The 12,870-nt window shown below is 39.7% G+C and overlaps 1 protein-coding gene across 2 annotated transcripts in view; it reads right to left on the reverse strand.

Annotated features, from left to right (window-relative positions):
• STK31 (serine/threonine kinase 31) overlaps positions 1-12,870 on the reverse strand; it is a 58,588-nt gene that overhangs the window by 22,574 nt on the left and 23,144 nt on the right. For both annotated transcript variants that reach the window (XM_040965002.1, XM_040965001.1), the window contains exons 12-16: positions 8,415-8,594; positions 7,923-8,039; positions 6,069-6,188; positions 3,473-3,604; positions 2,158-2,259 (exon numbers count right to left, since the gene is read on the reverse strand). In XM_040965002.1, the coding sequence (XP_040820936.1) occupies positions 2,158-2,259; positions 3,473-3,604; positions 6,069-6,188; positions 7,923-8,039; positions 8,415-8,594 (651 nt within the window). The remainder of the gene's footprint in view (positions 1-2,157; positions 2,260-3,472; positions 3,605-6,068; positions 6,189-7,922; positions 8,040-8,414; positions 8,595-12,870) is intronic.

The raw sequence follows: 12,870 nt of genomic DNA on the forward strand, positions 1-12,870 counted from the left end.
AGCAATACAGATTCAACCGTTGCATGTTGCCTGCAGGAAAATGGAACAGCATCTACCTTATTACATATCTAATAAGGTAAAAGGAAAAGGCCAGACAACAAGACCAACAGTGGAGATGCCCGAGCCCCACACCTAAGTCCCTGCGTGCAGAATCGAACACTTGCTGTGATGCAGGCTGCCTGTTCATGCACATCTCGAGAAGCAGCAGTAATGGCATTAGTGACTGGGCTCTGCCACCCACGGGGGGGTCTGGACTGAGCGGGATCCTCTCCAGCCCCAGACCAGTCCTGATTATCTCAAGGATTTAAGCTAGGAAACCATAATGGAAGATCGCACGCTCTCCCCCGCATCCCACCCCTTCTCTCTCTCTTCTAAAATAAATTCTTTCAAGTACATGGAAAATGAACATTATGAAAAATCTGTACACATATTTCAAAAATTTTTGCACCAAGACAGACATACTTCACTTCCACTTTTCACTCATTCATTCATTCAAAAGGCAGAAAGAAAAAGGGAGAGAAAAAGATGTCCACCCATTGGTTCACTCTCCGATGGCCTCAACAGCCAGGCAAGGTCAGGCAAAGCCAGGAGCCAAGAACTCCATCAGCTCTCCCATGTGAGTAGCAGAGGTCTCAGTGCCTGGACCCTCCTCTGCAACTCTCCTAAGCACATGTGTAGGAAGCTGGATCAGAAGCCTTTAACTGGTACTTCAATATGGATTCCAGTGTCAGAGAATGGCTTAATCTGCAGTGCCATGATACCAGCCCCTTCCATGAATTTTCTTCAACTATTCACATATATAAGTGACTGATTTTGCCTTCTACTTTCAGAAATACTGCTGAAAAACAAGAGTTACCTAGATCTAAATTATCACCATCCAAATGGAAGAAAAAATTACTTCCAAGCCTTGTCTACACAAATAGCACAATCTTGCGAAGGTCAAAATCCACACTCAACTCCAATCTAAAGCGGAAAAAGGCAGTAAAACACAACCTATTCTGATTACTCTCCTCCTTGCTCAAAATGAAGAGCAGAAAAATTTCTCTAACTAATGGATACTTCATTTTAGGAAGAAAAAACATAAAACCTTGAGACAAAAAATATATACTTCCATATAAATCATTTAGAAGCAAATGTGAATATTGAGCATCCTTACAAAAGAGAATTATTACATTTATTAAAGAAATTTCTACATCTGTCAGGTCCTATCCAATGATTCATAAGATATTACAGTCAGCCGAGTTTGCCAGATAACATAACACTTAAAGGGACTATCATTTTCACAATATTTTTTATTTTTGAATCATTATTTCTTAACTAACCTCTGCCCCGTTACATCCTTCAGACATAAAATATAACATTCTTATCTTTTAAAGAAATGACACCAATACTGACTCAAAGTGACAAAAATCAGCAGAATGGAAACTTAAACAGGTAACTTCTTCTCAAAAAGATATGTGGCTGATTTTATTATAGTTTCGACTGCAACTGTTTTCACTGTAGCTTTATACAAAACATGCTTTAAGGCCAGCGCCCATGGCATAGCAGAATACACTTCTGCCTGTGGGGCCAGCATCCCATTGCGTGGTTCATGTCCCGGCTGCTTCACATCCAATTCAGCTCACTGCTTATGGCCTGTGAAAGCAGCAAGGATAGCTGAAATACTTGGGCCCATGCTCCCACGTGGGTTCCTGGCTCCTAGCTTCAGATCAGCTCAGCTCAGCCCTGGCCATTGTGAACATTTGGGGAGTGAACCAATGGATGGAAGATCTTTCTCTCTGCCTCTCCTCTTTGTAATTCTGCCTTTCAAATAAAGTAAACAAATAAATCTTTAAAAATGATATCAATACATACAACAAATGGCAATTTTAAGAACAAATATAAAAAAGATCAAAGGAAACAAGAGTTAACAGTGACTACCACTGTTATCACTAAATGAGGAAGTTGCATAATGTGCTTCTTCTAACTTTCTGTAATTTTCACATTGGTACAATGGTCATGAATTATTTTCTTATCAGAAATTTCTAAATTCAAACAAACCTTATGCCAGCATAATGCCTCCAGCCATGTGATTAGCGTCAACTTCACAAAATGGATATTTGAATTCAAATTCTAGGCTATCACATAATTTAAAACTTCAAAGAATCAAATACTTACATATTCTTCTCTCTCATGATAAATTTCCTGAAAGACACTGTTGCGCAACTGACTTATTTCTCGTTTTATTTTCTCAACCTCAGATTCATCATGGTCATCAGACTTTAATCAGAACAAAAAGAGTACAATAAAAACAAGTCTTCCTATAAGAGCCAATCAATCACTGTGTGACTCCTGCGTTATCTGGCAGCACCTAGCACATAACTGATGCTCACAAGTCTCACTGCTGCTTTAATGTAATCGGTTCTGGCATTGGCTTTTCCAGAACTACAAAAGAGAAATTACAGGAAATACACATGAAATCAATTACATAATTCTGTTTCTTAATTTGCCACAGATTTGTTTTCTCTAAAGGTGATTAGCTGCAAACACCAAGTAAAATGCTAAGAACAATAAGCAGGATACAACTGAATCCCCTGGACTTCTTTACATAACACCTTGTGCAAGGATAAAAGCAAGCAAACAGGATGAGTTCCCACTGTGCAGCAATCCACAGACAAAGATGACACAGATATGCAAACTCGGCTGGGGTTTTAATTAAAGACACCTTAAAAGACATGTGTGTTTTTAAAGTTGTATGTTTCCCCAAGATTAGACTAAAAGACCATTTGCCCCACGGGGTAAAGTAAGATAAACTGGAAGCCTCTTGTATGAGGAAACTAGTCCTAAAATGTTAACTCCACTCCTGACGAGGTACTCAGCAGAGGACAAGAGATGCACATGCACTAAGGCATAGTACAAATCCCTTCTTCACACAAATCAAACCCACAGAACGCAACAGATTCCCAGTAGAGCCACAAAACTTCATGCTTAAGGAAAAAGCTTAGTACAGATTAGTCCATCCTAAACTCTCCAGCTCTAACAACAGAAAAACAAAAACACTTGGAAGAAATACGTTCAGCCATCAAAGCAGAGTTAACAGAAGATACCACGATCTTAAAACCTTTTTGACAATTTCTACCTCTGAAGGTATACCTTACCTATCACCTCAATGTAGCAGTTTCTTTCATAGCTTTAAAAACATTACAATGCCCAAACAAAAACAGTTTGAAATTATAAAGTGTTACTTTCAAAATTCATGACAGTCATGTAAAATGGTTTTAAAGAATATTTAAGAAAATGGAAAATCTTTACACTGTTAATACAATCCCAATTTTATTCTGATATGCAGAGAAGAAAACAAATATAAAGCAAAATGTACGTGTGATGGATGGCTCTCTTACATCCGAGACTATATTAACACATTACATTCATGAAACAGAACCCAAGTAAACTAAGTTTCACAGAGTTCAGAAAAGAACGACTGTTCCCTTACCTCTTCTAAATTATTCCTCTCAACCATTTTCCATCTTAGTCGAGCTTTTAGACCTTTTAATGTCTTCTTTATGGACAACAAGTGATCCACACTGGGACTCTTGTTTAGACAGTCAACAATCTGCTTTTTAAACTGAGAGGAAGAACATATTTTCAAATACAACACATACTACATACTAGTCGCTAATTTGTGACTTATCATTTATTAAGGTTCAACTATCAGAGCCAACACAATGGTTCAACTGACTAATTCTCCATCTGTAAACCGCCAGCATCCCATATGGCACTGGCAGCCCCACTTCCCATCTAGCTCCCTGCCAGTGGCCTGGGAAAGCAGCAGAAGATGGTCTAAAGCCTTGGGACCCTGCACCCAGGAGACCTGGAAGAAGTTCCTGGCTCCTGGCTTCAGACCAGTTCAGCTCCAGTCACTGCAGCCATTTGGGCAGTGAGCCAGCGGATAGAAGGTTGTTTCCCCTGTTCTCCTCCTCTGTGTGCATCTGCCTTTCCAATAAAAATAAATCTTTGCAAAAAAAAAAAACCAACTAGTATTTTAAGTTCAGACTGAAACACTAAGGAATTCTGTAATTTCTAACAAGACAATTCTATTTACTTCCTAATTATTCACTCTTCTGTTTAAAATAGCACCAGTTCCAGTACTCAAAATGTCAAAAAAAAGGCAAAAGTAGTATTTCAAGCTGAGATACACACTGTCAATTTTGAAGTAAACTAGTGATTTTATTGAGGATATAAACTGAAATCATCTTTCCCAAGAGGTTTAACAGTATGTTCCTTTTAACTACACAATTTCAATTTTTTTTTAAAGATTTATTTTTATTATTATTTTTTTTATTGGAAAGGCGGATATACAGAGAGGAGAGACAGAGAGGAAGATCTTCCGTCCAATGATTCACTCCCCAAGTGAGCGCAACGGGCCGATACTATGCTGATCTGAAGCCAGGAGCCTCTTCCGGGTCTCCCATGCGGGTGCAGGGTCCCAAAGCTTTGGGCCGTCCTCGGCTGCTTTCCCAGGCCACAGGCAGGGAGCTGGAAAGGAAGTGGGGCGCCCATATGGGATCCCGGGCGTGCAAGGCGAGGACTTTAACCACTTGCGCCACCACGCCGGGCCCCACAATTTCAATTTTAGAAATGTCACCATTTACATGCAAAAATCATGTATAAAGATGATGTACAAATCTATTTACAGCAGGTAAAAGTTGAAAGCCTTAATGCATCACAGCGTTACATAATGCTGTTGCATATGTATGCAGCATGATAATTCAGTTACTCAAAATAACTATGTAAAAGAATCATTAATCATATGGGAAGATCTTGATAATAAACCATTAAATGAAGAAACTATTTTCAAAACAGCACATAAGGCAATGCAATGCATTACAGACAGGCAGGCAGGCAGTTCGGAGGAGAGCTATGTCGTATATACACACACAAGAATACTTTATACATTTCCTGGAAAAAGAATTAGGGGACAAGTTTATTTCTGTGGTAATTTTTTAGTAATACACACTTTATGAAATTTTTAATGATTATTCTATATATATCACCATCCAAAAACAATTATAAGCAATATTTTTATTTTTTGACTTTTTGTATACAGCAAATTTTCCATTAAGTTAGAAAAAAACCAATAAGTGGTATATTGTCCAAGACACAAGGAAATCAAAGTTAAAGAGTTACATTTTAAAAACTGAACATACTGGGCCCAGAGCGACAGGATAGTGGCTAAAGTCCTCGCTTTGCATGCACTGGGAAATCCATATAGGTTAATCCTGGCTGATCTCCTATTCATCCAGCTCCCTGCTTGTGGCCTGGGAAAGCAGTTGAGGACGGCCCAAAGCCTTGGGACCCTGCACCCGTGTGGGAGACCTAGAAGAAGCTCTTGGCACCTTTCTTTGGATCAGCTCAGTTTCAGCTGTTGTGGCCACTTGAAGAGTGAACCAGTGAACAGATCTTTCTCTATCTCCTCCTCTTTGTAAACCTGACTTTCCAATAAAAATAAATAAATCCTTTTTGTTTTGTTTTTTTAATTTTGATTTTAAATTTTGAATCTTACAGTACAATTCTGTAGAGTCTGAGATTCTCCCTCTCACCTCCCATCCCCCAAATGATTTTCCCCCATACTATTACAGCAGTATAGTCCTTCATAAGGAGTTAGTTAAGTATGCCCCAACACTGCTGGTACAGAGAATGTCAGACAGTCCACATGTCCATCCAAAGAGAAGTGGTTAAAGAAACAGTGGTATATCTACTCCGTGGAATATTACTCAGCCATTAAAAAGAATGAAATCATACCATTTGCAATCAGAGACCATTATGCTCAGTGAAATAAGTCAACCCCAAAAAGACAAACACCATGTTTTTTCTAATATAAGGAAACCACTAAGCAAATTGAAATGTATATTGATGGAATCCCTATTTCCAAATCAAAGATGGACTCCCAATGAAACTGCTAAACATATCTAGACAATGGGATGAAGGACTGCCTGACACTGTCTGACAAAAATAAATAAATCTTGAAAAAAATAAAAAGAATTCACAGCAGCAGTTTATAAACCCCGTAAGGGAAAGTATAAGCTGACCTCTATGCTGTCCTTGTACTTGGCCTGCACTGAGGCAATGAGCCTTTCCTCTGAACGGATCTTCTGTAGCACCTGCCCATACGTGTTTAAAATTATTTCCTTGTCTGCATCACCTTGCTCCTAAATGAGATTACACACATGGATTACACATAAGGAATGTCAAAACAGAAAAAAAATCTTCAATAACAATGGATAAACTTCAAAATGACACCTCTGATAAACTTCTAGATCCATTTCAAAGTATTTTTTTATAAATAAAAATCTACAGAGAAGGTAGGAGGATATCAAAGATGTCCCTGTAGAGAACCTGACCCTGACAATCCCACAGATCCATGGAGCTGCCTGGAGAAGAGTATGAGCATGCCCAGTGTAACCTATATAGCAGCGCACAGCACTGCAAGAGCCGTTTCTTGAAATCATCTAATAACCAATTCCAAATTCAAAGCTGACAAAAGTATGATGAATACTCCTTAATAACATGGAAATACAGCAATTCATACCACAATAGAAATAAAACTGAAAAATCTAAAAAAGAAACAAATAAACTTAATAGTATAACCATGGAAAGCAGCCTGAATACTTTGGAAAGAATCCCAGTGAGCAATTCTAAACTTTGAAAAGACACTTTACAGGAGCTACAGCCATTTATGATTCGATACAGCAATACAGAATGTAAACAACAGAGGCCGATGTTCGCCACAACACCGAGTGGCTTCAAATCCACAGCCCACTCCCGATTCCAGCGCCCCACTGTAGCACACATCTAGGGGGCAGCACTGAAGGCTCAGCTACTTGAACACTCAGGGAGTGAACCAAGAAAGGGAGATACTTTTCTCCTCCCCTTTCATTCTCTCTCTCTGTATGCATGTATGTACGATTTGTGTGTATCTGTCTTTTAAATAAATTAAGTTTTCAAAAACAAAAAAGAGGACTACTTTTTTTATTAAGCAATTTTGTGTCCACTTCTAGAGCTCTCCTAGATTTTATTTCAAGTTTTCACAAGCTCTAGAGTCATTTCTTACAGTCCCTGGGTATGATGAATTCAAGAATAAAATGATACAGAAAGCTGATCCCTCACATTAAAAGGGATTTTCAAGGCCCAGCAGAGTGGCTGAGCAGCTGACGTCCTCCTCGCCTTGAATGCACCAGGATCCCATATGGGAATCCATATGGTTCTAATCCCGGCAGCCCTGCTTCCCATCCAGGTCCCTGCTTGTGGCCTGGGAAAGCAGTCGAGGACGGCCCAAAGCCTTGGGACCCTGCACCTGCATGGGAGACCCAAAAGATTCTGCCTCCTAGCTTCATATTGCCTCAGCTCCAGCCATTGCAGTCACTTGGGAAGTGAATCATCGGACAAATGGAAGATCTTCCTCTCTGTCTCTCCTCCTCTCTCTCTTTAGATATATACATATATATACACACATATATATTTATATGTATAAATAAGTTTTTTTAAAGGGATTTCCTTTGTTAAGATATTTGGTGAAGTAGTAAAAATACTGTTTAAGGCATCTCACACTGGATTCAACACCCACCTTCAGCTCCTGACTTGAAATCTCTCTCTCTTCTATCCTCTGTCTCTCCTATCCTTCTCAAATAAACAATTTTCATTTTTGAAAATGGGAGCATTCCTAGAATTAAACATCGGCTTTTTAAAGGTAAAATATCCTATTAAAATAAAATGCAACTCTATATAAGAATAAATCCAAATTGTATTTGGATTAGAACTTGACAGTGTTACTCTCTCCAAAAAAAACTCTAACAGGAAAGCTAAGGCTAGTCACGGCACTTTCTAACTAACCAGGGAAACATACTGCATCAAAGGAAGCAATGATAGGCACTATCAATACTCACGATCAGGGATATCTCCAGCTCTTTGCAGAGACATGATTCGGTCTTTTCTAGGATTTCATCAATATTATCAACTGCATCGTCAGAACTCAGTGGCTCTTCCACAGACAGATCAAAAACCTTTTTTGCAAATACAAAAGGGTTCCATTTCACTAAGTCATCTAGTATTGATTGTGCCCTTATTCCTGAAACAGAATGCCAGGCTATCCCCTTGACAACACTGGGGCAATAAAACCACAAAGGCTAACACACCCACCATAACAGCATTCCTATGCCAGAGGAGACAGGCCACTTCCACATGTTGACTAAGGGCAAGTAGCAGTGTGGAACTGTGAGAGGACAATCCCGAGGAAGAAAAATGAACAGGGAGAAGCCCACGAGGGCATCTTCCGGGAACAGGAAGGCAACTGTGTAAGCTCACCATGAATATTGATGGTGCGGGAGCTGGTGTGACTCTGAGAGCAAGCACGCTGACAGGAACAAGGGCTCTCTTACCTGTAAGCTGCTCTGGAACCATGCAACCAGCCGCTGCAGAGAGGCCTCGGTCTCAGTCCTGACTTTGCTGAACTCCTCTCGCTTATCACACTTCCAGTCGTAAAACTTCCTAAGGATATCCTCAGAGTTGGCTCCTTCTGTGGCCTGTCCATAAGCTGCTTCTAAGGCAGCTGACAAATCCTATGGAGATACGCCCATGTTTATTAAAATTTATCCACACATTAGGATTCAAGTCCAATGGTAGAATCCAAAGGACAGATCAAATGCTGAATCCCTGTTCGTGAAAAATCCTATAAAGTAGAATTTAACAAGAATGTGTAAAAAAAAAAAAAAACACATAGACAGTGACTTGTTTGAATTGTAATACTAAAAGCTTTTTAAGCAACTCAGATGAATAGGAAGCTTTACAATCTCAGGTATTTAAGCAATAACTGCCCTCTTTTTCTGGCTTTAAATAAGAATCACCACCATTTTTCCTGATACACAAGTTTCCAGTAACTTCTGCTAAGTAAAAATAGACACCAAATTATAGAAATAATTACAATGAAGTAGTCATTAAACACACATATGTACTTCAAAGCAATTTTTAAAGGCCTGCAAGAGCCAAGATGGAAGCCCACACAACCTGATGGCTCTCTCCAGGAAGCACTGCCTAGAAATAACGGAGGAAAGCTGAGCAGATCCCAGATGCTCCAGTCACAAAACCTGGAGAACCCCTTGGAAAGGCAGAGGACAGCTGGTGCAGAACACTGAATGAATACAATCCCGCAGACGGGAGAAGGCCTACATCAGCTCACAGAACGCGCTGTGGTAAAAGGAGTTTCCTTAATAGAGCCTTCCGGCTTCCTCACACTGGGAAGGAAAGCAGCAGAAATGGCAAGAGAATGTCAGTCCAGAGGTGCATCTAAGTGCAGATGAGGCAAAAACTGATAACCAGGATAGAACAGCTGGCCAGTCCCTGAACATTCTTCCTTTCCCTTCTCCCTTGAACAGCCAGCACCATTTACATCCAGGATGGCAGGCTTGGAAGAGGAACAGTGACTGGGGGAGGGCAGGGGAGGACGAGGAGAGAAGCTGTGTGTGCATGCGTGTGCATGCCAAAAGCTCAAGCATCTTCCACTGCTTCTCCCAGACCATTATCAGGGTGTTAGACTCAAAGTGCAGCAGGCAGAACACAAACTGGTGCCCACAGGAGATGCTGGTGCCACAGGCAGCATGTTCTAAGTCTATGAAGAATATCCTTAGTGTACACTTTGATAGCAGTTTCAACAATGAAATTCAGTAGCTTGCTTTAGATAATATTCACATCTTAATAAGGTTATTTCTTCCAAACCTTGAGTGAGGAGAATCTATTTCTTGTGTCCTTCATGACTTCATTCCTCGATTATTTTACAACTTCTTTCACAGAAACCTTTCACCTCTTTGGTTACACTCATTGTTCAGTATTTAATGTTCTGTAACTACCATAAATGAAATCTGATTTCCCTTCCTCCTCACTATTGCTGTGTAAAAAAATGCTACTGTCCATGTATGCCAATTTGCATTCTGCAACTTTACTAAACTGGCCTTTTAGTTTCCATCTCTTTCTTGAGTAGGTTTTTCCATGTGCAAAATTGTGGTATACATAAACCCGAATATTTTGAATCCTTCCTTTCCAATGTCTATGCTCTTTTTGTTCCTTAATGGCTCTTGCAAGTATTTCCAAAATTACTTTAAGTAGGGTTGGTGAAAGTGAACATTCTTGTTACAGCTTGTAAAATGCTTTCAGTTTTTTGTGATTCAATATTAGCTGGTTTGTCATCTATAAAATCTTTGCCATTTTAAGATATATGCTCTCTGCATTTTGCTCTTCATTGAAATATTACATATCTCAGTTTGTGAGTGCTAAACCATATTTATCCCTGGGACAAATTCCACTTAATCATCATGTATGATCTTTTTGATGTCATTATTGAATTTGACTTGCTAATACATTGGGAATTTTGCATCTGTGTTCTCCAAGAACATTAGCTTAACGTTTCTTTTTTCTGTTTTGTCTCTGTTTTTGGTATCAAAGTAGAGCTGGCCTCATAAAAAGAAATTGGCAAAGCTCCATTCTTTTTAATATTTCAGAATGCTAAGAAGTATTGTAGTTAGCTGATCTATAACTGTTTCATAGAGTTCAGTTGTAAAGACACTTGAGACTTGTAACTGCTTCAATCTCATTGTTATTGATCTGTTTAGATGTTCTGTATCTTAATGATTTAATCATGGTATATACCCAGGAATATGTCCATTTCTTTGAGATTTTCAATCTGTCAGCATATACGGTTGTTCATATTAGTTTCTCATGATTATTTTTGCTTCTCTAAAACCAGTGATAATTTCACCCTTTTCATTTCTAGTTTTTTTCCCCCCTTTCTGCCTTGTTAATCTGGCTAAAGATTGGACTATGGTTTTTTTTTCCAAGATTTATTTATTTTTAGTGGAAAGGCAGATATACACAGAGGAAGAGAGACAGAGAAGAAGATCTTTCATCCGATGGTTCATTCCCCAAGTGACCACAATGGCTGGAGCTGATGCAATATGAAGCTAGGAGGCAGAAACTTTTGGGTCTCCCATGCAGGTGCAGGGTCCCAAGGCTTTGGGCTGTCCTCGACTGCTTTCCCAGGCCACAAGCAGGGAGCTAGGTGGGAAGCGGGGCTGCCAGGATTAGAACCAGCGCCCATATGGACTTCAACCCGTACACTACCATGCCAGGTCTATGTTGTTTTTAATCTTTCAAAAAAAAGATTTTTATTTTACTGATCATCTTTAAGATATTTTTGTAGATTCATCCCCTATAATTTAGGATTTGATTTTTTTATTGTTATTTGAAAGGCACAGTAACAGAGAAGAAAGATAGAATCTTCTATCCACTAGTTCATTCCTCAACTGGATGCAACAGCCAGAACTGAGATGATCTGAAGCTAAGAGCTTCCTCTGCGTCTTCCATAAGGGGTTCAGGAATCGAGCCATCTCCACTGCTTTGCCAAGCCCCAAGCAGGGAGTTGTATCAGAAGCAGAGCACGTGGGTTACCAGTGCCATAAGCTGAAGCTCAGCCGATTACATCACAGTGCTGGCCCCTGTTTTTCCATTTTTTGTTAACTTCCGTTCATCACTTTCAGCACAGGACTTAGACAATTTATCCTACTGTTTCTTCAGGTCATATATTCGTACATTAATCTAACACCATATTCTTCAGTAATATGTTCCACGTGCACACCACTGCCTAGCTTTTACAACAGTTTGAATTCCTATTCAATGCGCCTATGTGCTTCTACTTATTCTTATCACTGCTGGGATATCTACTTATTCTTATCATTCTTATTTTGCTTATTCTTATCTTCAGGCCTTTTCAATATTTTCAACAAGTCATGATGGAACAGAGAACAAGCCAAACAACACAGTGAACAAAGGGTCTTGGTCCCCTGTGGAGCACCACAGAAACCTGAAGACACATGGAGTTTTACCGTTGTAAGTTGCTCGAGTTCCCAGGAAGTTGTGGCTGTGCCCAGAAATGACACATTGCACCTGAAGGGGGCTGAGAGGAAACCTCCCTCTTGGGGATGTCAAATAACTGTGTTCTGTTTTGGATGCAATCCACCAAATTAGGTGCTCAAAAAAGTTTTCATTTTGCAGCATTTCAGTCTTAAAATGTTCAGATTAGGATATCCAACCTGTATTAAACTTTGTCAGCCTATTTTTACAAGCAATTCATAAAAAGAAATATATCTTTACAGGGTGAAAGACAAGTTGCATTGCAGAAAGGTAAATTCTTACCACACTATCATTTTTATATGCAAGGCTTACTTCGCCATTCTAGAAGAACCTAAGCCACATCATTCCACATATTGTTAAGCTGAGTTACATAGGACAGTGATGGCATAGAAGATGAAGTCTGTGCCTGAAATGAGACACTGGCATCCCATATGGGTGCCAGTGTGTGTTCTAGTTGCTCCACTTCCGATCAAGCTCCTGCTTGTGGCCTGAGAAAGCAATGGAAGATGGCTCAAATCCTTGAGTTCCTGCATCAACGGGGGGAAACCCAGAAAGCGGGTCCTGGTTCCTGGCTTCAGATCAGCTCAGCCAGCTGTTGCATGCATTAGAGAAGTAAACAAGTCTACAGATGGAATATCTCTGTAAATCTGCCTTTCAAATAAAAAGGAGTAAATCTTGAAAAAAATAAAAAACACATGTTTCACAGCAGGATACCAATGGTTCCTGACCCACACATAGTATGATCGAAACCACTTCTTCATCCCAAGGCATCAAAACAGTGTCCAGATGTCCCTCAGAAGGTTCCATCTCCACATTTCTAGTGAGCAGATTCCCTGAAGTCCATATAGGACAGATACCAGCCACTGTCCAACTTATTACCAGAGATCCTGGCCAAATCAGCAACAATTCCGACACAAAAAAAAGAAGAACAAGAGG

The sequence above is a fragment of the Ochotona curzoniae genome, unplaced genomic scaffold (assembly GCF_017591425.1).
Source record: "Ochotona curzoniae isolate NIBS_2020 unplaced genomic scaffold, NIBS_Ocur_1.0 scaffold_3835, whole genome shotgun sequence".
NCBI classification, from domain to species: domain Eukaryota; kingdom Metazoa; phylum Chordata; class Mammalia; order Lagomorpha; family Ochotonidae; genus Ochotona; species Ochotona curzoniae.